Source organism: Fusarium vanettenii (assembly GCF_000151355.1).
Source record: "Fusarium vanettenii 77-13-4 chromosome 1 genomic scaffold NECHAsca_1_chr1_3_0, whole genome shotgun sequence".
NCBI lineage: Eukaryota > Fungi > Ascomycota > Sordariomycetes > Hypocreales > Nectriaceae > Fusarium > Fusarium vanettenii.
In genome coordinates this window covers 900,264-927,676 of record NW_003315881.1, presented here as the reverse complement: position 1 = coordinate 927,676, position 27,413 = coordinate 900,264, and the positions used below count along the sequence as shown (strand labels likewise).

Genomic DNA, 27,413 nt, shown 5'->3' with positions numbered 1-27,413 from the left:
CTCTTACATCATCCCATCCAAAGTCTGCAGTATCTCTCATGAATAGTGATACGACGAGGAATAGCTATCGACATCGCTTAAGGATTCAGAGGCTTCATATAAGAGTTACAAAGTGTTGATCATGTTAATCTAAGGCTTTTCGATGCTCTATAAAGTATGCTAAAAGGATATCTCCACAAATGGAACAACAAATGAAGTTAAAAAGAATCCTTAAAACTCCCAACATGCAAAATAGGAAAAAAAAGGAGAACCAACACTCAGGGCATCCCATTACGGATATTGTCGTATACACTCGTCGGGTACCTCAGCAGATTCTGAGAAACCTCCAGGGTCCCAAAACTCTTCTTGACCGCTGATACAACGCTCTTAGCTCCTAGCTTGTCACCGCTGGCCTCCCAGTAAAACGCACCACCAAGGCCCCTTTGGGCGATGTACGCCGCCTTGAGCCTGGCAGAGTCGGCGCTGTCAGTGGTGACAAGCTCACGCTTCGACTTGTCGTAGGTGATGATGGTCATGAGGTTCTTGTCGATGGCAGCCTTTGCGCCGGGACGGGGAAGGTCTTTGAATAGGTAGATGCCGTTCTCGTTGCTGCCGCCGCCGACGCCACTGTAAGTCTGGCCGAGGCCGGCTGTATTGGCGAATGAACGGCCATAAAGAGGGATACCCATGAGAATCTTCTGGGGGGCTACTCCAGCGCTGACATAGTCGTTGATGGCCCTGTCAGTGCTGAACTTGGTTGAAAGGGGGTTGCTGGAAGATAGATAAACGTTGGCTTGGTGGCCAGTAGTGGTATCCCAGCCACCAGCATAATCATAAGCCATGAGATGCCAGCCGTCAAGGTACTGATCCATAGCCTTGAGCTTCATAACGTTGTAGTTGGCAGGACCGGCAGCCGTGGCGACAGTGAGTAAGAAACGATAGTTGAGCTTGCTATCTCTAGAGAACTTGTCAAGAGCCAGACGAATCTCCTTGAGCAGGTCGACATAGTTCTGAGCCTGCTGGGCATTCTGAGGATACTCCCAGTCCACGTCGATGCCGTCAAAGCCCCAGTCGCCGAGTAGCTTGACGGCACTCGCGGCGATCTTTCTCCGCCCGGCTAGTGTGCTCGCGGGTTGGACAAAGTGTGGGCTGAGCGTCCATCCGCCGAGGCTCATGAGGACTTTCATGTTGCGGTACTTTTTCTTGAGGATGTAGAGTTGCTTGACACAGCCGTATACGTTGTTACCCGACTCGTTCCATGAGTCTCCATCGTAGTGCTTGTCGGTATCGGCCCAAGTATCAGTAGATTTGCTAGACAGGATTAGCAATAGTAAACTCATCAGCAAGCCAAGTACTTACACAGTTCCATCTTGGGCGATATCCAGGAACGAGTAGAGAACGTGGGTGACTTCAGAAGCGGGGATGTTTTGAGGTTGAAAGTTGGCTCTGTAGATTCCCCTTATCTCATCAGCATAGTTCCTTATATTATCCAAGCCTCAACGCCATGCGGGGCCACTCACCAGTTGGTAAAGTAAAGAATGTTTCTCCTCCTGACACCCCTAGTCTCCACGATAGTAGTGTTGTCGTTGGCCTGCTCCTCCTCAGAAGAGTCGTCTTCAGGGGCAGGGCTCTCGGCTGTGTCGACGCCAGGAAAGTCCTCGTCAGAGTAGTCAAAGTCGTCGTCAATAATATCAGTCTCATCTTCCTCAACAGCACGGGGCTTCTTCTTGTAGCCGAATGGTGACCTAGGAGGGATGAACTCGGGAACTGTAGACTCCTCAGGGGTGTCCGACGAAGGAGGGCTAGACTTCTGAGGTCCTCGGTAAGGACCCTTGGGCTGGATGAATTCAGGAACCTTTTCTTCGACCTTGACTTCGTCAGAAACGGCGGTAGCAGCAGGCTGGTCTGCCGAGTCTTGGTCGGAGTCCTGAGTCTTCTTCTTTGCGACCTGGAAGAGCTTGGGAGGGATGAACTCGGGGACAGTCGAGTCTTTGGAGCTGGTAGAGTCGCCAACCTGAGGTTTGGTAGGCTTGTTTGACTTGTTGGGCACCTTGACCCACGGCTGCTTCGGGGCGATGAACTCAGGGACGGTCCCGTCCGTGTTGTCTTTGTTGTTGTTTGGTCTCTGAGACTTGGGAGCCTTGACCCATCCCAGCTTGGCCTTGACCCAGCGGGCGTCGATTGTTTGGTCGGCAGAGTGGGCAGTTGTGGTTGGAGTTCCTCGGTTGCCATGGTGTACCTCGTCATGGAGATGTCTGTGTCTTGCCTCTAGTCCGGGAGCAGCGAGAACTGCTTGCACCAGAAGAGGTGCGAACAGAAGGAAATGCTTGAGCATGTCTGAGTATGAAGCTGAAGGAGTGTAAGAAGGGGTGGATGAGTTGATGGTGAAAGGAGTGTTGTTGAATAAGTAGATTCAAGTGAGCGGCAGGGCTTCCTTTTCAAGATTTGTCGATCAATACCCCGGCACAGTCAGAGGATTCCACACGTCAGCTGAAGACTTGAGAGACAAGATGCTGAAGCCGGCTTCTGAAGAATAGAGAGGTTGGTTGAAATCGACGGAGCCGGAAAGTATATAGCTGAACCACTTTAAAGAATGAAACAAGGTGAGGAGTGCCGTGATAGAATAAGAAATAGCTTTAAAAGAGTGAAACCACCTTGTCGAGAGAAAAGTGAGACATGGGGGGACTTGAAGCCCGCCTTAAGAAGGGCTTTGAGTAGTGGACGCCAAGAGGCTTTGGCATGAAGAGTCCAATACATGACCGGACTATGCGATACGTTGGCAGACGCGTGTGCAGCTTAGTCCTCGAAAGGAGCCTAGACGATCAAACTGCGGAAAGCAACGACGCCAGCCCCCCCCGCCTCAGGCGATACTCGTTCTCGACTGGGAGGGCCGGCCGGAAGGGATCTAGAGACACGGTGGGGAATAGGGAAAAACGTGGGTTGGCATGTCTGAAGCTCCCTCGAGGAATGTCCTTTGAAGTCAGGTCCGGCGCTAGTCGAGGCATCTGCGGGAGGGCTGGCCCGTCTAGTGGTGGATATTGACGATAGAGTTCTAAGAGTCTTGCGAGGCCCTTTTCAAGGGAATGTCCCGTGCGTCTTATCGTGGTGTTGATGCCCATCTTGGACGAAGTGGCTTTCCACCAGGGGCAAGCCTTTCAGGGACAGATCTGTTCCTGCGTAAGCCTTTTGCCATCTGATCGATGTTGACTCTTCAGCTTTGAATCTGCTTCTTTGAAGAATCTCTGTATCAAAAATGTGTCCAGAATCGTGAGAGTCGTCACCCCAAGGTCGTCCGATGTAAACGCTTTCGTCAACCACCATCAGATGATGCCGGATTCATATGTCTCACAGAGCACTTAAAGTCCCCTAACCACATGAACCAATGTCTCACTTTTTTCCGCCTCCTCGCCTCTCAAAAACCCATCCTTCACCACGAGGGCAAAGAATATCGTTCAGTGGCGCAGGGGCATTTCGTCAGGCACAAGACACAAAACGAGACTTGGCATCAGCGACGACGGCTTCACCGAAGAAGAAGAAGAAAAAACGACATCGTTTACTAACCAGAAAGTCGAGACCTCAACCGTGGAGTCCGGGGTTCGGCATGGCATCGCCCGTTGCCGTTGACCTGCTGATCCAACGGACAGGAAGCCAGACCCAGCTCTAGAACCAGGAGCGAACAATTCCGGGGCTTCTATTATTTGAAATAGACAGATTCATGGTTCTCTTAGTAGAGGCCTCTAGGTGAATCCCTCGGCGAGGCGTCTGGACGCTATTGAAGCCATCGTCGATAGCCACCGCCTCGAACCCCTTCGAGGAATTCCTCCCTTGTCATGCTGCATTCCAATCAAGGGCGTACCCGACTCAGCCTCCTGGTTTCGTCCAGTATTCTCCGCGTGTCTCGGATATGAGACACGCATGGCCGCCTTTGTGATGAATGCATTGTCACTTCAAGACATTATCTGGAGCCGTTGTCATTGTCACGTCGTCATCATAGCCCTTGGAGACAGCGCCCTATGCAACTTCAAGCTAGTGAGAATCAATGCCCGCAAGAGATGCCCTCTTGTCTCGAATGTGCCGTCCGGCTGTATTGTTCTTGGGGGGCTTCAGCGAGTCTCTTGGTAGAGAGTGTACGTCTCAAGTGAACCTGTGTATTAATCAAACTTGTCATTCTGCGTTCTCGGCTATAAACCCCAGTCAGTCAATCCGTCACTCCTCACACAGATACAGCACCAGCCCTCTGGCTAAGACTCCATTTCCTCGTTGCCAGAATCTGTCGTTGCCTCGCACTGGCTTGACCTTCGTAGCCGTTCTTCCCGGAGTCAATGGTCTCGAGGTCGGCCAGCTCCTCGGTATGTCGGGGTCGCTCGTCCCGCCTCGCCGACAGGTAGAAAAAGTCCCAGAGGAAGCTTCGTTCCAGCTGGCGAGGCTTTCCGTCGGCCGTCCAGTACCGTTCCTCGCTGAGCTCTTGCGAGAGGTGGCGACGAAAGTAGCGGTCCTGAGTCACCCACCAAGCGCGCCAGACGAAGAGGATTACCAGCGTCAGGGGGATCGCCGTGGCCCAGTAGTACCAGAAGTTCTCCCCGAACCGGTTGACCTTCACTGACTGGGCCATAGGTGCCTTTTCGTCTCCATTGTCCTCTTCGTCGGGCCCGAGCCAGTCAAACATAGACATGCCAAAGAGTGTGCCGAGAAACTCGCCGGGAAGGAAGATGGCCGTGATGACAGCCAGAGCCTTCATGGAAGAGCTGTCGCGGGTTGATGCCACTGCCATGCGAGCGTTGAGGATGTTGTCCTCCTGGGCCATCTTACTGTAGATCTATGTCGTGTTAGTAGGCATCTTAGGAGGAGTGTCACAACTTCAACTCACCATGTCAATTTGGGCACGGCATCTGGCCTCGGACATTCGCCTATCCGTCTCAAGGCCCATGCATAGACGCAGCAATCCATCAAGATACTGTCTGATTTCATGCCAATGCGGTCCCAGCGAGTCACCATCGCTATCTTCATCGGGCAGTCGAAGCTTAGGCAGGTTCTTGGGGGGCAGAACTGGGCTCACAGGAGCAGGTCCTCGCTCAGTATCAATGAAGATAGGGCTCAACATGCTGAGATCCTGGCCAAACGGTTGAACAGAACTTCCCATGCGCTCAGTGAGTTCGTCACCGGCGAGAATCAAGACCTTGACGGCACGCTCCATCCAGCGGATTGTGTCCAACAACTTGATGGTGTCCTTGAGAACCTCGTGCGCCCTCTTCATGAGCTTTGTCATGGTCATGGGTCCCCAAGCGATCCTGGCTCCGTCCTTACCGTTGCTAAAGGTCCGGCTGAGGCGTCGACCCCCCGGCAAGTCCTGCTGTTCAAAACCAGCGATGTTGCTGACATCGTACTCAAGATTAGCGACATTAGAGTTGTTCTCGATAACTGCCTCTTCACATCGCATAAATTGCACTTGAAGCAGCACCACTGGCGTGATCAGGGGGTGCGCCCAGTGAGTCCTGCATGACTCGAGGCGGTGGTCGTACTCGTCGAGGTCGTCGAGGCTGTGCCGCCTTGGCTCCCAGGACTGTCGGACTAGGATAGTCGCTGTGCGCTCCTTGACGTTGTAAGTCATGGAGAGAAAGTCGCAGGGCGTCTTGGGCATCTCGGAGAATGCGAGGATAATGCCTATGCTTGTTTAGTTGCCGATACTCTGCATGCACTTGATGCAAGGCTCACTCAGGCGTGATCCGTCCTTGGACCAGAACCTTGACTCTGTAGTCGTACGGGTCGAGTACTGCAGAGTGGCAGGATGCAGGTCCATGGCTGCCAGATCATCGACGGTCATGCTGAGAATGTCGCGGCCACCGTCATAGATGGTCTTGCGCTTAAAGCAGATGCTGCAGGGCGTCAGTGAACACGACTCTCCAAGGCTGGGCTTTGAAAAGACATGCACTCTACGAATACGGCCTTCCATTCCGGCTGATGTAGCTTCATCCTGGTCTGGCTTGCGAAATGTTCCCTACGATTGGTCAGTCAAGTGTCGCTCCATTGCAACTCAGATACACACACATTGCGATCAAGGAGAAACCCGTGACGGAATGCCTTGTCAAATAGGATATTTCCAGGAGCGTCATCACGCGTAAAGTGATGGGCAATATGCTCATCTTCCTCTACTACGTGCTCTCTAAGGGTTGCCGGTCCCGACTCTTCAGGTCGCTTATAGACAACGTACTCGTCGTACTCGATGTTGGAGGGTGTGCCGTTGGCAGTGATCAGAACCTGACTGGAGCAGACGCTCTGATCATAGTTGAAAAGGTCCAAACCATGATGAACCAGCCCCATTATGGCGGTTGAGCTCCACCGCCGGAAATCGACAGCGTAGTCTTGCGAGACTTGAGAAGAACGGCCACCCTCTTGTACGGGGCGGAGAACTCTGGAAACATGGGATCACACGAATGTGGGAAACTAGAAGAAGGGGAAGGGGAAGAAGGACGGTGGATAAAGTGTGTGCGTGTCTATTCAGAAGGATCATCCAGCGGGTCGCGGCGTGTTATAAGCTTGGTTGGGATTGTTTGCCAAGAGGCTTGTCGATCAAGCTGACCGGGGTCACGTCGAGTAAGCCACCACAGTTGGGCGAACTGCACAATGACGAAGGCGTCATGGGGGGAACCACTCGGGCCCAAATCTTCCATAGGAGCGGCGCATAGATAGCAGGTTGGGAGTTGCTCTGCATCTACTCATGTGAGGGTAGCATCGAGGATGCGGCTGAGAACCCCGGCACCCCGGACCCCGTCGACGGCGAATGAGAACGGCCCGGAGCCCCGGAGATTCTCGGACGTGAAGGGGCTGGGGCGGTGGCTTAGATCCGGGGGTTTGATGGAGATGCTTCGCTTTCTAGAATGTGGAGAGAAGAGAGATGACAGATGTCGGGTCAGGTGTTCACGTGGGGGCTGCCTGTTCCTGGTTCCTTCCGTTCTGGGGTCATCTCGGGCACAAACGATGAGGCGAAGTTCAAGGTCTAGAACTCGGGCTATTAATTAATCCCTCGACCCGTGATCGATTCTGCGACGTTATCTCTGATTGAGCCTTGCTGCCCGACTCCTTCTGATAAATACGAGGCTGTCGACAGAGTCTCGTTGGGCTACAATCTTGGCATTGTTGGTGTTTAGCCCTGTAACATGTCGTTATTTATCCAGGATCTGTCACATTTACTCATGCATTTGACTGGAGGAAATTGAACATGGTTTGTATTGGTCAAGATCTTGAGATTGAACTAGATTGGAGGTTGGCTTATACCATGTTGTTGGTCCTCTTCGTTTCTTGGTTCCATTCTCTCTGTTGTCTCTTGACTCTTTTCGCATTGACCAGGGGCATTCTCTTCTTGTTGGTCTTGACTGAGAGCCTCCTTATCTTCCTCGTGACTCTCATCACCTTCGCCGTGATTAACACTCTCCCCCTTCTCCTCTTCCCTTTGCATCTCAACCTCCTCGATTGTCTCTCGGATATTCCCAATTATCCTCCTCGCCTTGTCAATCTTGGCATCTATGACGACGCAGTTTTTGCATTTGCATTGTACCTTCCGTGATGTCCGCAGATAAGGTATTTGGATGCGGCAGTCGCAATTTGTCTTTCCGGCGATGAAATCATCGGCTTCTTTGCAGAGCTTCATTCGGAGACCCCAGCATCTGTGCTTGCAGCTGAAGATGGTTTGTGAATACTGGCACATTGTTGACGACGGCTCAAATGTCTGATAAGATGGTAAAGGTCTTGTCTCGAGAGTTTCTCTTGTGTGAGTTGAAACTTTGGCATCATTGACCATTAGTGATTCAGCGCTGAACCTGTCTCTACTTGAATGATGTCCAACATTTTATAGATTCTTTGTTACTTTAACAGGCTCCTTGTTCTCCTTTCAATGCGCCAATATGCATGAACAAGGCATATATGTGTGTGAGGCAGAACAAGGCATCAGCCCGAGACATTAGTAGAGGTTTCGGCCATCTGGAGGTTTCCTGCTTCACTCACGGAAACTAATAAATGTCAACTTCCAGGATTTGAAGTATCACCGCCGTAAATCATTGCCGTCATATATGTTTTGCTGTACTCTCCTCATAATATTCACCCAACGACAGATGTACACCGCCCGTATCAGGTAACAAAGGAATCGCTGGTTGTTTGGCCTTTGACTTTATTGAGTCAACATTATTTCAAAGCTTCAAAGAACAACACCGTTCAACGAATCCGCCCTATCCGTCCAACAAGCCACTCTTCAGTACCTCCTCAAAGTCCCTTGCCCAAGATACCTTGACGTCAGTAATCTGTTCGCCAACGTGTGGAACAGAAACTCCCACCCTCCGCAGTGTCTTTAACAGAGAAGAATCGTCCTCATCTGAAATCACAACTCCTCCTCTCAGTAGACACTCCATATCCGTCGTCGAATCTCCAAAGTAAACCACCCTACCATCTTTCTCTTTAACCAAATGCTCCAGAGCCTCGCGCTTCTCGCAGGCGTTCGTCATTCGGCCCTTTAGAAACTCTGGACCCGTGATGGAACCATCGGCTGCAGGTTCGTTGGCGACGACGTCAAGGATGTGTGGCCGAAGAGCTCCGCGGATAAAAGCGCGTGACCAATTCACCGACACGACGCTCACGCTCCATCCTCGCTCGTTTGCCAGGCTGATAATCTCTGGAAAGCCTTGCCTGATCTTGATTCTTCCTTCTTTGACTGCGTCGGCACCGGCCTGCGACAATATCTCGGCGTCTAGCCCAGTAAAGATTCGAGACTCTGCGACACGCGCCAGTGAAGTCTCCTCGACGTCCTTCAAGCCCGAAAGGAAGTGAATCTCATCGTCGACGCAAGTTCGAGTGTCTTCCTGAGCGGGGTGACTCTTCTTGTAGCTCCGGTAGTCGTCGACATAAGATTGAACCACTTGGTCCCACGAGGCTTGGAGGTCATCCCCGCTGATCCGTCTCTGCAGCTCTATGGCTGACCGTGCAAGCTCGCCGATTGTATCTTGCTGAGTAATGGTGCCGTCAAAGTCGAATATCAAATGCATCTTTACAGAGGATCTTGATAGCGAGCCAAGTGCCGAATCCAAGTTGTTGTGCGCGCGGTGTTGGTGGTTGAAATTTGGACGGTGATGTTGATTGTGATGGAGAGGTTGCGGGTTACATCCGTCGGTTTGAGGCCAGGTTATAGCTTGACAAGATCTTATAAAGCAACTCTCGCCTCGACTCAACCACGTAAACAACGTAAACCACCTGATCAAGCCATTTTTCATTTTCTCTTAAACCCTCTAGCCAACTTGGAAGCTGTAACTGCGGGGAAGCCCATTACGTAGTTGTGCGCTTCAACTCCTCAGAGGGAGGAGTGGATCTAGATCATGACGAGAAATGAATGGCTTCTTCGCCAAGCAACACAACTTAGTCACCCACTATTGCATCAAGCACTGGCTCTAGTAGTAGCAACAAAACATTCGCTAGGTAGACTTATTACATCCAGCAAGTAACCTGTGAGAAAAAGGGTATCACGCTCTAAAACCCCTGGTCCTGATTTCTTTCCGACACCACCCAAAACTGGTCCCTTCCAATATGACACAACACTTCAACTTGCCCAACTTCGAAAAAGATGTAGACTTGCCTCGGTACTAAGACACAGGCAAGACATCCTCCATCTCCTCGTCATCATCGTCGTCAATGGGCTCGGCAGCCGCCTCCTTGGACTCTGCACCTCCCTTGTCGCGGTAGGCATCGCTCAGACAGTAGTGATTTGCGAATCGCCCACTCTTGTTGAGTACGGCAATCTTCTCGAGCACCTGACGCAAGTACTGGTCGGGCTGTTGCAGCTTCTGACGCAAAGCCTTCATTGACCAATACTGATACTGACGGAAACACTCGAAAATGAGATCCAGAAGCTGGTTCTCGGGGATACGGGCAGCCTTGAAGACTTCTCCCTTCTTGGGCTTGTTGATGGGTGCGGTGTTTTTCTGGATTACCGGTTAGCAATGCCAATACCCACAGAGAGAATAGCAGACTTACGATAAAGTTTCCTCCCCAGCTGGCTGACCCGGTAGCTCCAGGGTTGATGATAGACGAAGCCTTGTTTCTGCTAATAATCTTGAGCTTCGACTTGGACTGCTCTGCATCTTGCAGGCGCTGAGCGAGAAGTCGCTCCTCTTCCCTCACATCACGAGGCTCGACACGAACATCATAGTGAATCTTGCCGAAAACCTTTGTGCGTTCTGCCACCAGTCAGTTTTATGGTTCGAAGATTTGGTTCGGCGTGACTCACTAGGAACAGCCTTGCGGTAATATGGTTGGTATCTGCTCCTTCGATCATAGCTGGGGCGATCCGAGCCTCCGTTATTATTAGGCTTCCTCAGGAGCGAGTTCGGAATGCCCGCGTTGACTGCCTCGTGTCGCGCCTTGTTTTGCGCCTTGTAGCCAGGCAAATCTTCTTCGCTGAAGATGAAATGATTGTTGACGTTGGGTTCGAGGACTTCGAGATCGTATTCGCGCGGCAGCATCTGGTGCTCAGGACATTGATCGGAAAGAAGCATCCTCAGCTTGGTCTATCAATCTGTCAGCACAGCAACTTGGCCGTCGGGAGCGAAATGCATACATTTGCGCTGCCGTCAGGCTTCTGCTCGGTCCAGGTGCGCAAAGTTCCAATCCGGATCTCGTCGTCGTCGCCCAATCGCTCCGTCAGCTTAATCCAGGCATCCCACATGTAGCGAGGCACGCGCGCAAGGTAGAGCGTCTCAAAGGCGCGATTCGCCGCGTTCTTGTCAAAGAATTCGAGATCGCCGGCATCTTCGTAGAGATCATCCTCATCCATCTGAGCTGGTGATCCAGAGCTCTCGGGATCGGGCTTGATGTAGCCCTCGGACTTGATGTAAGGTTCCGTCATGTTGGCTGGTGTGTGAGGATTGGATTGTAGCGAACGGCTGCTGGCTGGAGTGAAAGGAGGAAAAGTTGAGAGAGTGTGTCGGAGGCGTAGAAGTGGTATAAAGGGGAGTCACAAGGCCAACCGAAACCTTGCGAGAGATAAAGAAAATAAAAGGCCAGACGTGAGGGCGGCTGGTGGTGTAGGCAGGAGGACAAAGAAGCTTGTAGGCAATCCAAGTCTCGCAGTGACGAAATGGGCCAGCAGCGGCTCATCCTCGCTGAGGCTGTCGCCTGGGCGCACGAGCCACCAAGCGCCAGTGGAGAAAGCTTCACGGCCTTTAAGCGGCTTAGTCCCAACAGGGTTAGACTCTTCCCCCGTGCTGCAGGTGCTCTTTCACCGGGTACGTACCGTCTTCCCGCACCCGCATCACCTTCCCTGCCTATCACAAACACGACGGCTACGTCGTGGCTCAGCCTTGAAATAAAGGTGCCTTTAAACATCATCTCTCATCCTCCAACCAATTTCATGTCTACAAGTCATCATGGTGTTGTCATTTAAAGTTGCCTAACAACCTTGAAAGGTGTCTTTGTTTGCACCTACTTCCCCTTCTGGATTGACTCAATCCCCTTCTTTCTAATCTCAGACGTTCTCAACGACCGCGTATTCAATCCTTAACCAACCCTGGTTCTCCTGTCAGCGCCATCCAAATTCACATCGCCATCTTAAAGACAGACAAGTCCGACCGATACTCGACCGAGCGCAAGAATTAGAATATCAATATCCCTTCGAAATCGATATACCAAGTCCAAGATGGCTCCCAAATCCCTCATGGAGCTTGCCACCCTGGCATGCATCAAGAACATCCGAGAGCTTGAAGGTGTCGGCTATCTCCCTTATGATACCGTCCGTCCCATCCTCCTCCGCATCGACAATGCGCATCAGCTTCGCAGGATCGAGGAAAACTCGCCCCAGGTCGAGGGGGAGACGGGCGAGGTCTGGCTGAAGATCATCGAGCGCGAGTTCCCCATGGAGGTCAAGGCCAAGGCATACAAACCCCAGAATCCCAAGAGCTGGTTTCGCGTCTGGAAAAAGTACAAGAAGGACCACGATAATGCCCTCCAAGAGAGCGAGGCGAAACTCATGAACGCCCTTGCTGGGCTCAGGCAGGACAAGGAGAAGAATACCAGCAAAATCGTCGACAGGAGACTGCTGCCAGGCCTGGCAGCCAAGATTGGACCCAGGCGGCCATGGGGCCAACGCGATTCCTCCAGCAGCACCCTCACATTCAACAAGGGCAGTCGCACAAAGACAAAGACGGGCGCGCAGACGATGCGCAAGATCCGACGCGAGACACAGGAGATTTCCAACATCCACCGCAAATTGTCTAGGCCAACCGCTGCGTCCAACGCCATCACAGCGCTCAGGAGGGCACCCGCCGCCATGGTTAACGACGAACGGAGAGCTGCTCTACCCTCCTTGGTCAAAGCTCCCAAAGCCTCAGAGCCCTCTGAAGCAATGCTGGCTCATGAGCAGCGAGCTACCTTTATATCCGACTCTGAATCGGATCAGGGCGATGATCTATTCGATGAAGATGAGGAGGATGAGCCCGAACCCGTTCCTCGCAAGCCAGCTCCCAAATCCTTTGCGAAGTCGTCCGCCGCGTCATTGCTCAAGAGACCTAGCTCATCATCAGGTGTTCTCCGGACTTCGGCGACCCCAGCCAAGCGTTCTGGTATCCTTTCAAACAGCTACAAAGGATCCAAGCCGTCAACTACAACATCCTCTGCACCAGCGCCTTCAAAGCCGCGAGCAGAGCCACCCATGCCCTCACAGCGACCCCCTCGAACACAGAGTTCCCCTCCACCGAGTGCCGACCCTGGGCCGTCGTCTTCTCCTCCCGCCCGAGCACCCCTGCCCATGCCTCGCAAGCGCAAGGCGGTGGATGTATTCATGAAGCCAAAGAAGAGGACTTAAAGTGCTTTTTTTTTTGTCAATGGTTTTCGGTGAACCACGGATCAACGGCGTTGTTTGGGATTGAATGGTCAGTTTGCCTGGTTGTATGGCCAGAGACTACAAACGGGTGTAGTATAGAGGAAATGGATATGGGTATAAGCGTTTGATTTATCATCAAGAACAGGAAGTGGATTCGGATCATGGGTTCAGCCCGGTTACTAGAATGGAAATACAGTAAAGGATATGGACACTACCAGGTATCAGATCAAAAGGCAACGTGTGGAAGGGTTAACGGAGGCATGTTGGAGCGAGCGAGTTCTTTAGAGGCATGACTGGAATTGACAGAGAACTACACGCATTGAAACGACAGCAGCTTGCAGGGCGCATTCTCCCAGCGCTTCTCCCCGTGCCCGTGGTGGTGATTCTTGGGTATAAGCAACACACAACTCATGACAGCATGCTGCGCAGTGCCGCGGTTCACCTTGAACGTCACATCACAAGTCATTTCTGATGCTGGCCGGCCTCTTGCGACCATACACACACATACGCAATACATCCACCTGTTCTATGTTGCGCATCGTCCCTCCTTGTCCAACGCCGGTGAAATGCAGCCTCATGTTTGTTGTTCCCATGACCAGCGCAAATAGCCGTGTCAGGAGGGTTCTCGGATTGTCTCTAAGTCGCTGTGGATGATTTGTCTATGCCAGCCATCGTCCTCCCCTAAGGGCGAGGACGAGGTGAAGAGTGTCGCCAGCGACGAGGTTGTATTCAGCGGCCGTCTTGTCGTCCGTCCTGGAGGTCATGTTTGTCAGCATTTCCGTCCTCCATATTCTGTAAGAAAAGCTTACATTTGCTTTCCACCGTGGATCAGACGCTGCTGAACGGGGGGGATACCCTCCTTCTCCTCCACCTTTTCCTTGATCTGGGAGACCTGCAACGGAGCGGTCAGTCCATGCGCTCTTTTTCCCATGAAGCTCAGTGCGCGCGCGGTAGTACCTTGTAGTCCATCTCGATATCAAGCTCGATCTCCTTGCCGGTGAGTGTGCGGACCCTATTTGCAGAGCGGTTAGCTCTCTCGATCGTCATGACGTGGGGGGGTAATGGAAGCTATCAGGAAAGCGGTATCGCGACGTACTTGATCAACATGTTTGCGGTTGTTGGAGTAGAAGAATTTCAAGTCTTGAGGAAAAGATTTGTTTTCGAGATGCGACGAGTCGTCGTGTAAAGTTTGGAAAAAAGTATGCGAGGCTGATGTTAAGAGGAAGCAGAAGGGCAGTTGGGCCGAGTGAGGTGCTGCTGCTGCTGCTGCTGCTGATTGATGGTGGGGTTTTACTAAGTTTGGGCTGGTTGCCTTCCCTTCCCTTCCCGCTAGGTTGGAAGGTTAGCGACTAGGAGGGGCAACCCTGGTAGAGTGGGATGGATGCCTGTTTAGGTGGGCTTTGTTTGCTGCTGGGATCTTTGACGTGCCAGCGATACAGGCTTCAAGCAGTTGGTAATCGTTGTCGTACGATGGATGGTAATGGTGTGTTTATGCAGATGATTAATACATTCGATCTATTCGAACGTCTTGCCATGGTTCACTCACTTAAACTACAGGTATTCGTAGGTTGATACTCAGTCATAACCATCATGAAATCAACAGAAATGTCATGGACGAGAAACAACTAGAGCAGAATAGGTAGTCTCCTTTACTACCTCGTTATTCATAATAATACAGCCCTCGTTGATAGACATACAGTGGAGATTTGCATTAACCCCGGGCACACCTCTCCATGATACACCACCACCACCCGTTCTCTTTCTTTACTGCACTTTAGTTCTTTTCTTTATCGTCAAACACGTTGAGGCCGAGACCCTCCGAGTCGAGCAGCAGCCTGTTCTTGGAGCCAGCCTCCTGGAATTGGGCGGCGATCTGCCGGGCGTTCTCAATCTTCTTGAGCTCCACGTAGGCCTTGCTTTTCTTGATGGCCTCGCCAATCAGCTCGGCGGAGCGTGCCTCACCCTGTGCCTTGACAACCATGGCCTGCTTCTCCTGTCGCGCCTTGTCGACGATGAAGGCTGCTCGCTGGGCCTCTTGCTGGGCAACCTGCTTGGCCTCGACGGCGGCAGTGAATTCGGGGGAGAAGGCGAGATGCTAGTATAGCATTAGCAATGCGCACAAAATCCAATTGCATTGTACATACAGTCAGAGACACATCGTCGAGGAGAATGTTGAACCGGGCAGCTCGTCGGGAAAGGTTCTCTCGCACCAGCCTGGCAACCATCTCTCGCTGAGTAATGAGCTGACTGGCATTGAACTGAGCAACGACGCTCTTGAGAACCTCGTTAACAATCGAAGGCAGCACACGCTCGTCGTAGTCGGCGCCTAGTGTCCGGTAGATCTGGGGCAGGGCGTCGATCTGAGGCCGCGAGAGCACACGGCAGGTGATGTTGACCATCTGCAGGTCCTTGGTGCCCGTCAACGAGGCGACGTTGCGCGGCTTCGCTCGGACATCGTACACAATCGGGGTCTCAAACCAGGGGATGTTGATGTGAGTTCCTGTCCGGTTTTGTCAGCCTCGAGGTCTTGATCACGACTACCGAATCGCCCGAGGATCGTCTCTTACCTTCAGCGTAAATCTCCTTGCTAACACCGCTTACCCTCCGGTACTTGATAGCCCGTTGACCACCATCAACGTTGAACAGCGAGTTGGAGATAACCACGGCACCACCAGCGATGAGCAGACTGGCAAAGACGGCACCGCCGGCTGCTCGAGGCATCTTGGGGCCGCCACCACCACCATAGCCGCCGCGGGCCTGCTGCATCTGCCGAAGACGCCGCATAGCTTCCTCCTGCCAGTTGTTGTTTCCCGACATAATAGAATTGCTTCGGTCGCGAGGGGAATAGAGAGTCGATCCGAGGCTGGGGGTGTCGTTTTTCAATGTGCCGTGGGTAGTCGATGATGGTGATGGAGCTGCTCGAGGGAAGCTGTTGGATGGTGGGTCCGGTTTTTCGCCGGCGTTTCCCGTCTTGAAGGTTGTGAATGGTCAGCAAAATTGAGAGTGCATTTAAATTCGAGTTACCTACCCTACAGTTGAAAGTGCAAAAGGCGGGTTCCTGCAACACGCAGTCAGTCATATACTAAGAGATATTTTCAAGTCAAGATTAATATAGATGTTGGATATTGTACAACATAAATTCAATTGGTTTCATCAAAATTAGCCTGAATAGTCGGATCCTCCAGCCAATTTGGTGTTCTGGCCAGGGATTTAATCTAGATGACTTCAAAATGCCTCCTCAGCCGCCTTGCTACCCCACCACTACCGAGCACAGCTTTTAACACAACTTCAAGTGCAGATATTCATAAACGGAGAAGCGAAAATTAATCACAAGCGCTTAAACTTGAACAACTGCCAGACAAGGCATCGTATTTAGCCATCTGTATCTCGAGATCAGAACCACCACGCCCTGCACTATTAACAATGGTATCTGTAAGTACACAACATGGATGTATCCAAACCCCATTCGCCAAAAGAGGCATGCCCCAAGAACAAGGATATCGCAGCCTATCCCCCCAATTAATCCTGAAGGTATCGTCCACGCATCATCTCATCCCTCATCATGCCTCATCCATTGTATCCCATATCATGCATGTATCCCGTATCCCATATCCCATCCCATGTCCCGTACCCGAAAGCAAACAGTCGTCTATATATAATCTTGTCAAGCGAGGGCATATAACAAAGGAGATCCTCCACGAGTCGTCAAAGACAATTCCTTAATTACCCGCGTAGACCAATCTTGATCTTCTCACCAGCTCTGGGCTTTCGAGCGTAGCCGGTAAGCATGCGGAAGCCTGACTTGCAGTTTCGACCTTCCTCGAATACTGCGGCGACGCCATCCAGACACTTGCCAGCTTCTTCCATGGCAGCACCCGTCGTCACCGTGTCAGCAAGTCGAAGCTCGCCAGAGACCTTTTCCATCTCACAGCGTAGCAGCCACCGCTCCCAGCTCCAACCACCAACAAGACTGCACGCGCTGGCGATGTCGTCGCTGCTACCCATCACCATGGCCTCAAGCGTGCACGTCTTGGCCACCTCGCCATTGATGTTGTCCTTCAAGGGAGGGGTGGGCGGCTTGTACATGCTTCGCCGGGCTCCCATCGGCAAGCACATCCAGATGCGGCGGGTATCCCGGAAGCCGGCGCGAGCCAAGCGGCCAAGCCACAGCTTGGTTGGGTTGGGATCATACCCAAGAGTTTTGAGAGCGAAGCCAAACTCGACGCTCTTGGCCAGACCAACAGGGCCGGCGTTGATAATGTCCGAGTCGAGAAGGGAGAAGTCGAGATAGCCGCCAGGCTTGAGTACACGCATGCACTCCCTGAGACAACCTTCCCACTCGTCTTCACCGTTCTCGCCGACAAACTTGAGGATGCTGTGAAGCTCCCTGGCAGAGATGAGATCGAAGTGATTGTCTGAGAAAGGGAGCCGAGACAATCGTTCGACAGCCACCTGGCGATGGTTGGGGGGTCCGCGCACGTTGCAGTTGGACAACTGGCGGATCGCCTTGGTGGTGACTGTGTAGATCTTGGTAGTCGGGAACTGGAGGGCGCAGTGCCATGCCCAGTCACATGTAGCCTGTCCACCAAGATCCAAGACCCTGGCGCGATCGCGGGTCACACCATTCTCGTTGGGGGCCACCCGAGAGAGGCGAGCGAGTCGCTTCGTCACAGGGGCAGAGATGAGACGACCGCCGTTGAGCATCTTCATGGCAGCGACGTGCCAAGCAGCAACGGTCATCTGGTTCATGGCCTCAGCCTCCTTCTCCCGGCGAAGCTTCTCAGGGTCGTCGATGATGGTGTCATCACCACGAGCGACGTTGGCGCTGAGTCGCTTCTTAGCAGACTGAGGAACCACACTGAGCTGGTACTTTCCGAGCAGCTGGTTGCGGTGAGCATCACGAAGGGAAACACGCTGGGCCTGGATGGCCTCGAAGCGGGCGAGCTGGTGAACAAAGACATCCTGGCGATGGATGCGGACAACATAGTCCTGGAAGGCTCGGTAGTAGGCAGACTCTCGTCGAACAAGCATCGAAGGCAGGCGCTTGGGGTGCTCCGACGTTGAGATGAGGTTGGAGAAGCGGACTGTCTTCCTGTTGGAAGCAACAGGAGGTTCAGGCTGGGCCTGAGGCTTAATCTGGAGTTGAATCTTGGGGCTTCTCGGGGAATCCTCCTCATTTTCCTCAGCAATAGTGTTCAAGCCACCCTCGTCTTCACGGGTATCGTCTTGCACACCGCGGAGGTAGGCTCGCTGGGCACCAAGCCAGAGCTCAGTACGGTCAAGGTGTGCAAGGGCCTCCTTCTGTTGCTTGCGAGCATAGTCGGGATCGTAATCAATGACAATCTCGATAGGGGCGTCTTCGACCATAGGCGAAGGTGGCATATTGGGTGTCTCAACAGTAGAGGCGGTCGTGCTGTGCGCAAAGGCAGGGCGAGCAGTGGGCATATCATCCGAGAAGTCATCCTCCTCCTTCAACTCAATGACTTGCTCAACAATGGCCTCCGAAGGAGCGGCAGGCGTGAACCTGACATTGCGGTAGAACTCCTCAGCAGAGTCTTTACGAACAGGAATGGAAGGCACCGATGTATTCGCGTTTGTCGTGTTCCAGGGACATCGGTAGAACTGCTCAGCGGTTGTCGAGGTTGGAGGAGCCATCTCCTCTGGGGACCTGGAAGGGATATGCCAGGTATTCCGGGACCGGGGAGACAAGCCAGAGAAGAAGTTGCTTGGCGAGGGAATGTCGAGCCTTGTCAGCTCAGCGAGCGACTGCCGGTTACGCCTGGGAGAGAAGTTTCTGCCATCTACCTGCGGCGGGTGGAGGTTTGTCATCAGTTGTGGTCGATGTTGTCGCATCTCGCTGGTAGCCGGTTCATGTTGGGGAACTTCAAGGACTTGAGCGGGTTGCTCGTGAGGATTCTCTCCACTGGAGAGGGCATGGAGAGTAGCCAGAGCACCAGGCTGCAGCTGCACTCCAGACCAAGCATCCTCAGCGGCTGTATCCTCACCTTCCATAACAGGGGTCGGGGGAGCACTCATGGCCGCGAGCTGCTCAGATGTCAAGCTACCGTCGAGAGATGGAGGTGCTGACATAGTTGGCGTTATTGTCATATGCTGCTGGTCCATGAATGTCACCTGGGCTGGTGACATTGGGAGCTTGGCGGAAGGAGTCAGAGGCACTGGGGAGGCCAGTGTCTTCTTGATGCTCTCTACGGCGGACCACGGCTCAACAGAGTTGCCAGGTGTCTGGGGGATGATGAGCCGTGTCGGTTGCTTGGTTGAGGGTTGCTGAGCCGGGGCCTGCCTCGACTTCAGAGAGTCCCTCCGTGGAGGAAAACTCTCTTCATCCTCATCCGTCACATCGTAGAGATCCTCAAACTCGGTGGCCTCGGTCATGACGCTCTGGCGGTTCCAGGGGTTGGTGGACGCCGTCGGGGAGGTATCGGTAACCGAGTTGGTGGAGGGCGAAGATGGGAGAACGGGGGCAGACAGATAATGCATTCCTCTTGGCGTGGGAAAGTGATCGCTTATCGGTGTGAGCCATGCCTCGATCTTGAGTTCATCTGTGCGTCTCGCTCTGCCCCTGTTCTGACCCGTGCCATCGTCGCTGTCCTCCTCAATTATGGGATTAAGTCTTCCCCTGTGTCTTCGAGCCAGCGAAGAGTCCAGGGGGTAATATCGGTTTTGGGCATCAGCCATTGCCGCGTTTCCAAGCCAGCTATCCTCGATATCTGTCTCAAGGCCAAGGGCCAAACGCAAGGCTGATGTGTGTATTAGTCGTGATAGTAACGGTGGAATCGACGGCCGGCGCCGTGGTTAGGGTATTGTGTAAACGACAGGATGCTTCGGTCAACGAAGCTTCTATAAAGTGATCTGCAAACTGACAAAAACGAGAAAGGGCTGAGGCGGAAGAAGGGAATGTGGAGGAATGGGGGCCAGGCCGCTGGCCGGGGGACTTCCATAGTCTTAAGTGGCAAAGGACTGGCCCAGAATTGCCCGAGCCTAACGTAAACTTCTGGGGGCGGCTATTCGGAGGCTGGCTTAGGGCGAAATGAATGGGCGGCAAGAAGCCTGCAGTGGCAGATCCAAGCCGACGAGTCCAGGTCTTCGAAGCGGCCTCAAGTGGGCCGATGCGTCGACAAACCCGGTTGCATGCGGCGGACACGGCGAGGCGGAGGCGGGGACAGGCATCTTCAGCGTCTGTTGGAGGAGCTGACTGGCAAAGAGCGGCGAGGCCATGGTGAGCGTGGTGCTGGCGGTAGACAAGACATAGAAGAGGTTGCGTCAAGGTGGGATCGACTCCCGGTCGCTGGGCTGGATAATCCCCGCTATCGAGCGACTAGCGACTGAGAAGGGCCAATTAGATTCAATATCTTCGACTGCTATTTTGAGATGACAGCGGTTGACAGGGGTCCGGCTTGGTTGCGCGCGCGAAACTGTGATGACTGTGACGGGCGTGAGAGATGATTGGCCTCTTGAATCCATCTATGCAGCCAATGAGAAGTGTAGCGCGTTTCCTCGGCGGCTAATCTCCTTGGCCTGCATCACGTCGACTTCCGAGAACGCCGTACCGGTTTGTGATAGCCCAGCTTGAACGCATGACGGGTGTTCACGACGGGACGATGCGGTCGCTCGATTGATACAAGTCATGCAACAGAGCCGGCCCGAACGGGTGGTCGCCGAACGATATGGCTGCCCTTCAGCATGGGTGGTCTAGACTCTATGCTGTCAAGTGGCTGTGAATTCTCCATGGTGAAATCTAAGAGGCCAACCTAGGCGGCCGTGTTTGATCGATCAAAACATTCATGGATGACCGGAGAGATCAAGCCGCCCGCTGGACAAGAGTTTGATCCGAATGTTTGTCTTGTCAGGCAAGGGTGTCGTAGGCGAAGTGGCGGAGGCAGGCTTCAGCGCAAGATCCAGACCCTGGACCGTAAGATGCCTATTGCAGACGAGCAGGGTTGAAAAGACCAGGGCTGAAGAAACAAATCAGGAAAGCAGGGAAAAAGTGACGAGACCCTCCCGTGTGACTTGGCCTTGGGGATCCAATGGATCCCGGTTCAATGGGGTTCAACGGGTGGTAGATTCTACCCGCTGTGCGTGACAAGAGTGTGATGTTTGTATGCATCGTGGGGGGAGGGGGGGCTCAAGAAGCAATAGTTCCGCGAGGTTGCATGCGCGCATATTGTTCCAATGCGCCCCAGTCTCTAGCGTCATCGATAGCCGTCTCTCTTGGTTGTGACACGCCATGTGAGAGACTTGGCCAGAGCTCTTAAACAGGAAGGGTCGTGCAGAACAAGATCTTGATGCCTCAGACATTCACCAAGATTGAGAAAAATTGTTAAGGACCGTGCTGCCTCAGGCTTGTAAAAGCTGGGCTCCGTCACGGCCCCGCCGTCCCCGGCCCGGCTTCGCACGCTCAGCCCAGCTCAATGCGAGCCCCTCCATGAAATTTACCCCGCCATGGGCCGAAGGTCGTCGTCGATCCAGCACGAGCAACGCGTCTCGCCATACAAACACAGCAAAGCTTTTTTTGCTACCCATACTTTTTGACCCCAACCCACATCTACAATACCCATGGCCGATGTAGAACAGCCCGAGGGCGAGCCTCAAGGCCGTCATGTCACTTACTGCGGTGGTACGCGTCTGCTTTCCCATCTTTGATGCAATCTCGATTCTAAGGAGCTCAATATCTGACCATGTGCCTACAGTTTGCACCCTCCCCCCTGAGGTACACCTCCACCCCTGACGAGCTTCCACGCTTCGAGAGAGACCCCCCCGAGCTGAATGATCCGTCCGAGTAGTATTGCGAGTATGGCGGCACTGTCAAAAAGTGCCAGGAGTGGCTGCAGGAGAACGAGCCCGCCTTGTACGAGCACATTTGGTCCGCAGGTTCGCCTCACCACCCCCAAACACCAACGCCAATGATCACGCGATAACCCCAATGCTAGAGGCCCTCGAGGCTGCCACCGCGTCGCTGTCCGTAGAGGCCCAGAAGCGAGCCGCGAAGGACGCCCAGAAGAAGACTGCCAAGGCTGAGGCCGCCGAGGCTAAGCAGGCCGATAAACTGGCCAAGAGCGTTGTCACCATCAAGCGTATCGAGCGGAACAAGAAGAAATATGTCACAGCCGTGATAGGCCTGGAGGCATTCGGTTTGGAACTTAAGAAGGTGAGTCCGCGAACTCTTTCACATGCCAAGTCTCTGTACTGAACCGGTCCTAGGTTGCAAAGGACCTTGGCAAGAAATTTGCTACTGGCTCTTCGGTAACCAAACTCCCTGGTGGAGGAGAGGAAATTGTGGTGCAAGGTGATGTTAGCATGGAGTTGGAGGAGTTCTTGATTGAAAAGTACAAGGAGATACCAGAGGATCACATCGAGCTTGTCGAGGACAAGAAGAAGAAGAAGGGAGCCGCCTAGATTAGCGCGTGTAAAGCCATTCGTCATTGAAAAGGCCTCAACTGGCTATTGTAATGCTCGCATATCTTATCTCTCTTGGGCGTTTGCAGTTTTCATGTATGCTAACCCGAAACCTTTCCTGTACACCGTATTCCGCCACCCCTTAACGCCTATCCCGAGAAAAACAAATACTCTCAACCCAGTTCATGCTTCATCAAAATTCACACACCTCATGCGCGTTTCCGCAGCACTCTTCCTGTCCCAGTGGTTGCAGTGGATTTCGCAGCAGTCTTTTTGGTAGTTGTTGTTGTGGTCTTACGAACGGAGCTCGCAGCAGTCTTCTTGGCTGCAGCACCCCGAGATGCAGCACCCTTCCTCACCACGGTTCCTGAGCTGGCCTCGCTCGTCTCACTGTTAGCGAGGGATCTGCGAGCAGTTCGCGTAGTCGGCCTGGAAGCAGGCGCCCTAGAAGCTGTCGTTGCTGCCGCGCGCCTGGTTCGAGTGGCGGCCGTGGTGCTGGTTGAACTTGTGCTGGCGGTCGAGGCGGTCGTCACCTTGCGTGCAACTCCTGCTCTCGTGGCCTTTGCCTTTTCCACCATGCTGGAAAGCATACTCGTGGCTGTTGCTGAGCGTGAAGTTCCTGAATTCTTCAGTGGTGAGGCTGGACGTGCAATGCCAGACTTGACGGGGGAGGCTGGCCGAGATCGGTTGGCCAGTCTTGAGTTGGAAGAAGTTGGCGAAAGAATTTGCGCAGGTCGAACGTGAGCAACGTCTGGGTTTTGTGTAGCTCGAACCCTCTTTTTCATATTCTCGTTGTGCTCGATCTCGTTTTCCTTGTCTCCTGAGATGGCATCGCTGGGAAAGATGTATTAGCTGTTGTTCTTTACTCAATTACTTGGATAAACACCCACCTCATACGCTTCTTTGTACGCGTCATTCCCCTTGCGGCGTGTGCAGCGGAATGAAGTTGCTTCTGGGGGCTTGTCCGAGCCACAACCGCTTTCCTTAGAGCCGCAGATCTTGTGGCTCGTTGTTGTTCCTGTTCGAGGAACTTCTGAAGCAGGTCACCCATCTTGACGTTCCTCATGGACATGGGTATTCTGTTGATTCGCATCTCGACACGTGAACGGACGGTGGTTGCCATGAAACTGTACTGAGCTCTCAATCGTCGAGCGCGTTCGGTGACTGGGATGCAGGTCAGTCGCGCGTCTTTGGATGCGATATTGAAATCGCGTACTCTCAAGTTGCATATTATCAATCATGGCTTGCTTCTGCTGCATGGTGATTGTACCCGGGGTTCGTCTCTTGATAGGACTTCGTGGATATGCTGAAGGGCTCCCTGCCCGCGGAGGAACCGTTTCGGCCATGGCCAGCTTTCTCGGTGATGTAAGTGCTTGTTCTGAAGCTTGCTTTTTCGATCGCACGGGTGCCATTTTGTCTTGTCGTTGGGGCGCAATGCGCGTTTGTTGAATGCGTCGGCGTGACAAGAATGATGATGAAGAAGTCGCTAGGTTTGTCTACCCCGGGCGCGTATGTCAAGTTGGTTGAGATCTTGGTGGAGCCTTTCGGGAAGTAAACAAAGCTGAGCGGGTTCTCCGAATTAGGTAAGCATCCAAGCTTCCCTGACGCAAGCATTGAATGCGCGGAGGCTTTCAGGTACTGCTACCCGCCCGCTAGCGCTTATCACTACTGAAGACAGGTAGCTGTACCTCACCCAGACCTAGCTCGAGACACGGCCAGGCTGAACTGCCTTACGACACTGGGGAGCTTCGCTTGCCTCTAGCCTTCTCACCTCCATCCAAGCTCAACACCAACACAGGCGCACCCTCTATCTGTTGTCTTTTCGATCTCCCTTCAATCTCCCTCCTATACTCGCACCACCTGGACATTTCCCACAGCGTCCCGACAGACAGCCAAGATGGTTCTCGAGGCGGTCATGGTTGTCGTTGACAACAGCGAGAGCAGCAGAAATGGCGACTACCAACCCACCCGATTCGATTCGCAAGTAGACGCCGTCAACATCACGTTCCAGACCATCACACAAGGCAACCCCGAGTCCTCTGTGGGCTTGATGAGCATGGGCGGCAAGGGACCAGAGGTGCTGGTCACTCTCACGACCGAGCAGGGCAAGATCCTCGAAGGCTTGCACCGGACAAAGAAGAAGATTGGAGGCTCCTCCCACCTCAAGACAGGCATTCAGGTGGCTGCTGTACGTTGATGTTTGGATGTCGTCTGTCGACTAGCGTTAACCCTGTTGTAGCTTGCTCTGAAGCACCGCCAGAACCGATCGCAGAAGCAGCGAATAATAGTCTTTGTTTGCTCCCCCATCGAGGAATCTGAGAAGGAACTCACCCAGCTGGCGAAGAAGATGAAGAAGGCCAATGTCACTATCGACTTTGTCCTGTTTGGCGATCTCGACGACGATACCACCCAGAAGAAGCTCCAGCTCTTTATCGATACCGTCAAGACCAGCGAAGGCTCCCACCTGGTCGTCATCCCTCCCAGCCCCAAGCTTCTCAGCGACCAGCTGATCTCTACCCCCATCCTCCTGGGTGAGAATGCTGGCGGATCCAGCGGCGCTGGAGGTGCGGGTGGCAGCAACGAGGAGTTTGAGTTTGGATTCGACCCCGCGATGGAGCCGGAGCTCGCCCTCGCCCTGCGCATGAGTATGGAGGAAGAGAAGGCCCGGCAGGAGAAGGCGGCGCGCGAAGAGGAGGAGGCTGCCAAGAAGGCGTCGCTGGAGGGCGTCAAGGAGGAGGACGAATCCGGCGAGGGCAGTGGATCCAATGACAAGAAGGGCCAAGACAAGGGCGATAAGAAAGGCGACGGAGACAAGATGGATACTTCATAGTAGATTGCGATCCAGCTATGTCGACGCCGCGGTACATGTACAATAGACACGGGCTAGGGGTTTAGACGACGACAAGAACATTAAAGCCATAACCACACATTATCCTCTGCTACTCGGTGAATCTGTCTTGCTATTCCCATGTCTATCGATTATTGATCTCCCTGATATAGGACAACAGTTTCCGGTCAAAGATGTCGCAGCGTATAGGCATCTCGAGTGAATAAAAGGGGTTCTTCATGACGTAGTCTGAGTAGAGGTCATAGATCCTGCGGATGGTGACATCGACGTTGGCCTGGGTGGTGTCGGTGAAGAGCAGGAACTTGGTGCCAGTGATGGTGTTAAAGCACTGCATGCGAAAGTTTTCCGTCTCTAGCACCTCCAGGCCTGATGACGGCTCTGGCCTGTTGCCTGGGGGTATCGAGCCTGGCAGGTTCTTGACGGGGTTGAGGCGAGCCGTGATGGCGTGGACTCTGAGGCGTTGTGAGCTGGTGATATACAATGTGAGAGGGGGACTTACCCGTGGAATGTGCCGGCTAGAACTAGATAGTCGTTTGTGCTGATCTGTTGGAGGCCATCTTGGAAGTTCTTGTTGAAGACTAAGCCGCCGGCCTTGTTGATGATGATGAGAGCAAAGACGGTCCTGTTAAGCCTGGATTAATGCTGTGATGACCAAGTGATGAGACATATACTTACATCGTGTTTGATTTGTGCAACGACGTATTAATTGTATAATGTAAAGTACCGCTAGCCCTTGAGGCTCACCAGTCCGTCGATATCATGGGAGACCAGCTATGAGCCAGGGTGAGAGGGAAGGGTGAGACGGAGCTGTGAGATGTTAGCTATTAGCTGTGAATGGGAGTTTGTAGAGGTACACACCCAGTCGCGTAGTTATCGCCGAGGATTTAATCACATAAACAAGATCTCTAGATGGCCTCAGGCTTCGCTGGTTATCGTCTCCTTTCCTCGGGGGTTGATATGATGGACGAGCTGGCTGGGACTGGGACCGCCACGCGACTCCATCCACTGGGACTGAGAGAGAGCCCCACCCATTAAGCTGGGGTACGTACACCAGGAACCAAGGACGCCATCCATCCATCCAATCCATCCTTTCCTTGACCTCAGAAAGCCAACCATCCTCTTTTTCATTCTCGCAACCGCGACACAGCAAACAATCAAACACGTCTTTCTCCGAAAACCACAAGTCGCGCATATCATCGCGCACCGTAAACGATACTCGTCGGCTTCGCGCGATCCGATACAAGCTTCCAATTTAACCACACGTCCAAAAGCTTACCACCATGGAGAACGGCCAGGTTCCCAAGCCAAAGAAGATCAACCATCCTCGAACATCGCGCCCCAAGCCCCCGCCCCCGGGTAACGAGGAGGCATCCACGGTCCTCAACCTCGGCGAGTTCCAAGAGGTCGATACCCTGACCCTCTCGGAAGCTGCCCTGGTCCTGAACGCGCTGGTCGCCAAGCGACGGAACGACCGCAAGAACGTCAACGAGACCGAGTAATGGCGCCTAGTTTTCTTTGCTCACTACCATTGGGGCAGGCTGACATGTGGTTCTATCGGCTAGAATGCTTAACCAGACCCTCACCTACCTCGATCATTTCGCCCGCTTCACGCAAAAGGAGAATGTCGAGGCTGTAGAGCGCCTCCTCAGCGCACACAAGAACCTGGCCAAGTTTGAGCGCGCGCAGCTCGGTACGGAAATTCAACAACAAATATTCGCGGCGCAAAGCATCTGACATTGAATTTAGGCTCACTGTGCTGCGAAAACGCCGACGAAGCAAAGACTCTGATTCCGTCACTGGCCGACAAGATCAAGGACGAGGACCTCCAGGATCTCCTCGACGAGATTTCCAAGCTTCAGAACAGGTGAAGCGTTTAGACAACAGAAGAAGAGGGACGAGATTGATTTACTACGAGAACCGGCGATTAGGACTTTGCTTTTCTGTGGTTTTTTTTTTTCTGGGTGGTTGCTATAAAAAAAAAGAAGATAAAATTCGGGAACGAAACGTGGTCAAGGACGAGAAGCTTCTCTTTTTCTTTTTTTATTATGCATTTCAGGCGCATAGCGGGAAAGGGACAAACCGCATAACTTGACAACTACCTACTCTATTACAACTGACGATTCGCCTCACGGGCATGGTATGGGGATGTGGGAGACTTTGACCATGATCCGTGCTTGGACAGAGCTGTAGGCAATCTCTTTCTTGTATTATCGATATTACGACGCAAAGACTAAATCGATTGCTTTATTGTATCTTGGGGAGGATGCCCTAGTGGTGTTTAGGTGTTGATGGAGCTGCTTTTAACGTTTATATGGGCTA

The 27,413-nt window shown here is 53.0% G+C and overlaps 11 protein-coding genes across 11 annotated transcripts; 4 read left to right on the top strand and 7 right to left on the bottom strand.

Moving 5' to 3' along the window:
- Window positions 1-257: 257 nt before the first annotated feature.
- Window positions 258-1,525, bottom strand: NECHADRAFT_31166 (uncharacterized protein; the record flags this gene model as incomplete). Its single annotated transcript, XM_003053427.1, has 3 exons — window positions 258-1,290; window positions 1,339-1,437; window positions 1,500-1,525. Coding segments are annotated over 3 exons (1,158 nt in total), but the record flags the coding sequence as incomplete, so codon positions are not given.
- A 2,667-nt stretch (window positions 1,526-4,192) lies between these two features.
- On the bottom strand, window positions 4,193-6,297 carry NECHADRAFT_74648 (uncharacterized protein; the record flags this gene model as incomplete). Its single annotated transcript, XM_003053426.1, has 4 exons — window positions 4,193-4,795; window positions 4,847-5,640; window positions 5,692-5,852; window positions 6,023-6,297. The coding sequence occupies 4 exons, from the start codon at window positions 6,295-6,297 to the stop codon at window positions 4,193-4,195; spliced, it is 1,833 nt and encodes a 610-aa protein (XP_003053472.1).
- A 3,302-nt stretch (window positions 6,298-9,599) lies between these two features.
- Window positions 9,600-10,861, bottom strand: NECHADRAFT_74647 (uncharacterized protein; the record flags this gene model as incomplete). Its single annotated transcript, XM_003053425.1, has 4 exons — window positions 9,600-9,938; window positions 9,991-10,193; window positions 10,244-10,523; window positions 10,574-10,861. 4 exons carry the CDS (start codon window positions 10,859-10,861, stop codon window positions 9,600-9,602), a joined length of 1,110 nt encoding a protein of 369 aa, XP_003053471.1.
- A 789-nt stretch (window positions 10,862-11,650) lies between these two features.
- Window positions 11,651-12,814, top strand: NECHADRAFT_74646 (uncharacterized protein; the record flags this gene model as incomplete). The annotated part of the gene is made up of 1 exon (XM_003054136.1): window positions 11,651-12,814. One exon carries the CDS (start codon window positions 11,651-11,653, stop codon window positions 12,812-12,814), a length of 1,164 nt encoding a protein of 387 aa, XP_003054182.1.
- A 297-nt stretch (window positions 12,815-13,111) lies between these two features.
- Window positions 13,112-14,109, bottom strand: NECHADRAFT_102361 (uncharacterized protein). The gene is made up of 4 exons (XM_003053424.1): window positions 13,929-14,109; window positions 13,790-13,844; window positions 13,642-13,724; window positions 13,112-13,585 (listed from the first exon to the last, which is right to left on the bottom strand). Exons 1-4 carry the CDS (start codon window positions 13,937-13,939, stop codon window positions 13,492-13,494), a joined length of 243 nt encoding a protein of 80 aa, XP_003053470.1. The 5' UTR covers window positions 13,940-14,109; the 3' UTR covers window positions 13,112-13,491.
- A 497-nt stretch (window positions 14,110-14,606) lies between these two features.
- On the bottom strand, window positions 14,607-15,598 carry NECHADRAFT_90008 (uncharacterized protein; the record flags this gene model as incomplete). The annotated part of the gene is made up of 3 exons (XM_003053423.1): window positions 14,607-14,927; window positions 14,977-15,332; window positions 15,400-15,598. 3 exons carry the CDS (start codon window positions 15,596-15,598, stop codon window positions 14,607-14,609), a joined length of 876 nt encoding a protein of 291 aa, XP_003053469.1.
- A 957-nt stretch (window positions 15,599-16,555) lies between these two features.
- NECHADRAFT_31462 (uncharacterized protein) lies at window positions 16,556-19,528 on the bottom strand (the record flags this gene model as incomplete). The annotated part of the gene is made up of 1 exon (XM_003053422.1): window positions 16,556-19,528. One exon carries the CDS (start codon window positions 19,526-19,528, stop codon window positions 16,556-16,558), a length of 2,973 nt encoding a protein of 990 aa, XP_003053468.1.
- Window positions 19,529-21,145: 1,617 nt separating this feature from the next.
- On the top strand, window positions 21,146-22,246 carry NECHADRAFT_98746 (uncharacterized protein; the record flags this gene model as incomplete). Its single annotated transcript, XM_003054135.1, has 5 exons — window positions 21,146-21,467; window positions 21,541-21,560; window positions 21,634-21,721; window positions 21,781-21,998; window positions 22,052-22,246. The coding sequence occupies exons 1-5, from the start codon at window positions 21,407-21,409 to the stop codon at window positions 22,244-22,246; spliced, it is 582 nt and encodes a 193-aa protein (XP_003054181.1). The 5' UTR covers window positions 21,146-21,406.
- Window positions 22,247-24,039: 1,793 nt separating this feature from the next.
- Window positions 24,040-25,164, top strand: NECHADRAFT_98745 (uncharacterized protein). Its single transcript, XM_003054134.1, has 2 exons — window positions 24,040-24,434; window positions 24,486-25,164. Exons 1-2 carry the CDS (start codon window positions 24,144-24,146, stop codon window positions 25,074-25,076), a joined length of 882 nt encoding a protein of 293 aa, XP_003054180.1. The 5' UTR covers window positions 24,040-24,143; the 3' UTR covers window positions 25,077-25,164.
- NECHADRAFT_102360 (uncharacterized protein) lies at window positions 25,159-26,037 on the bottom strand. Its single transcript, XM_003053421.1, has 4 exons — window positions 25,953-26,037; window positions 25,770-25,901; window positions 25,594-25,716; window positions 25,159-25,546 (listed from the first exon to the last, which is right to left on the bottom strand). Coding segments are annotated over exons 2-4 (453 nt in total). The 5' UTR covers window positions 25,772-25,901; window positions 25,953-26,037; the 3' UTR covers window positions 25,159-25,218.
- A 337-nt stretch (window positions 26,038-26,374) lies between these two features.
- NECHADRAFT_74640 (uncharacterized protein) lies at window positions 26,375-26,962 on the top strand (the record flags this gene model as incomplete). The annotated part of the gene is made up of 3 exons (XM_003054133.1): window positions 26,375-26,589; window positions 26,657-26,784; window positions 26,841-26,962. The coding sequence occupies 3 exons, from the start codon at window positions 26,375-26,377 to the stop codon at window positions 26,960-26,962; spliced, it is 465 nt and encodes a 154-aa protein (XP_003054179.1).
- Window positions 26,963-27,413: the final 451 nt, after the last annotated feature.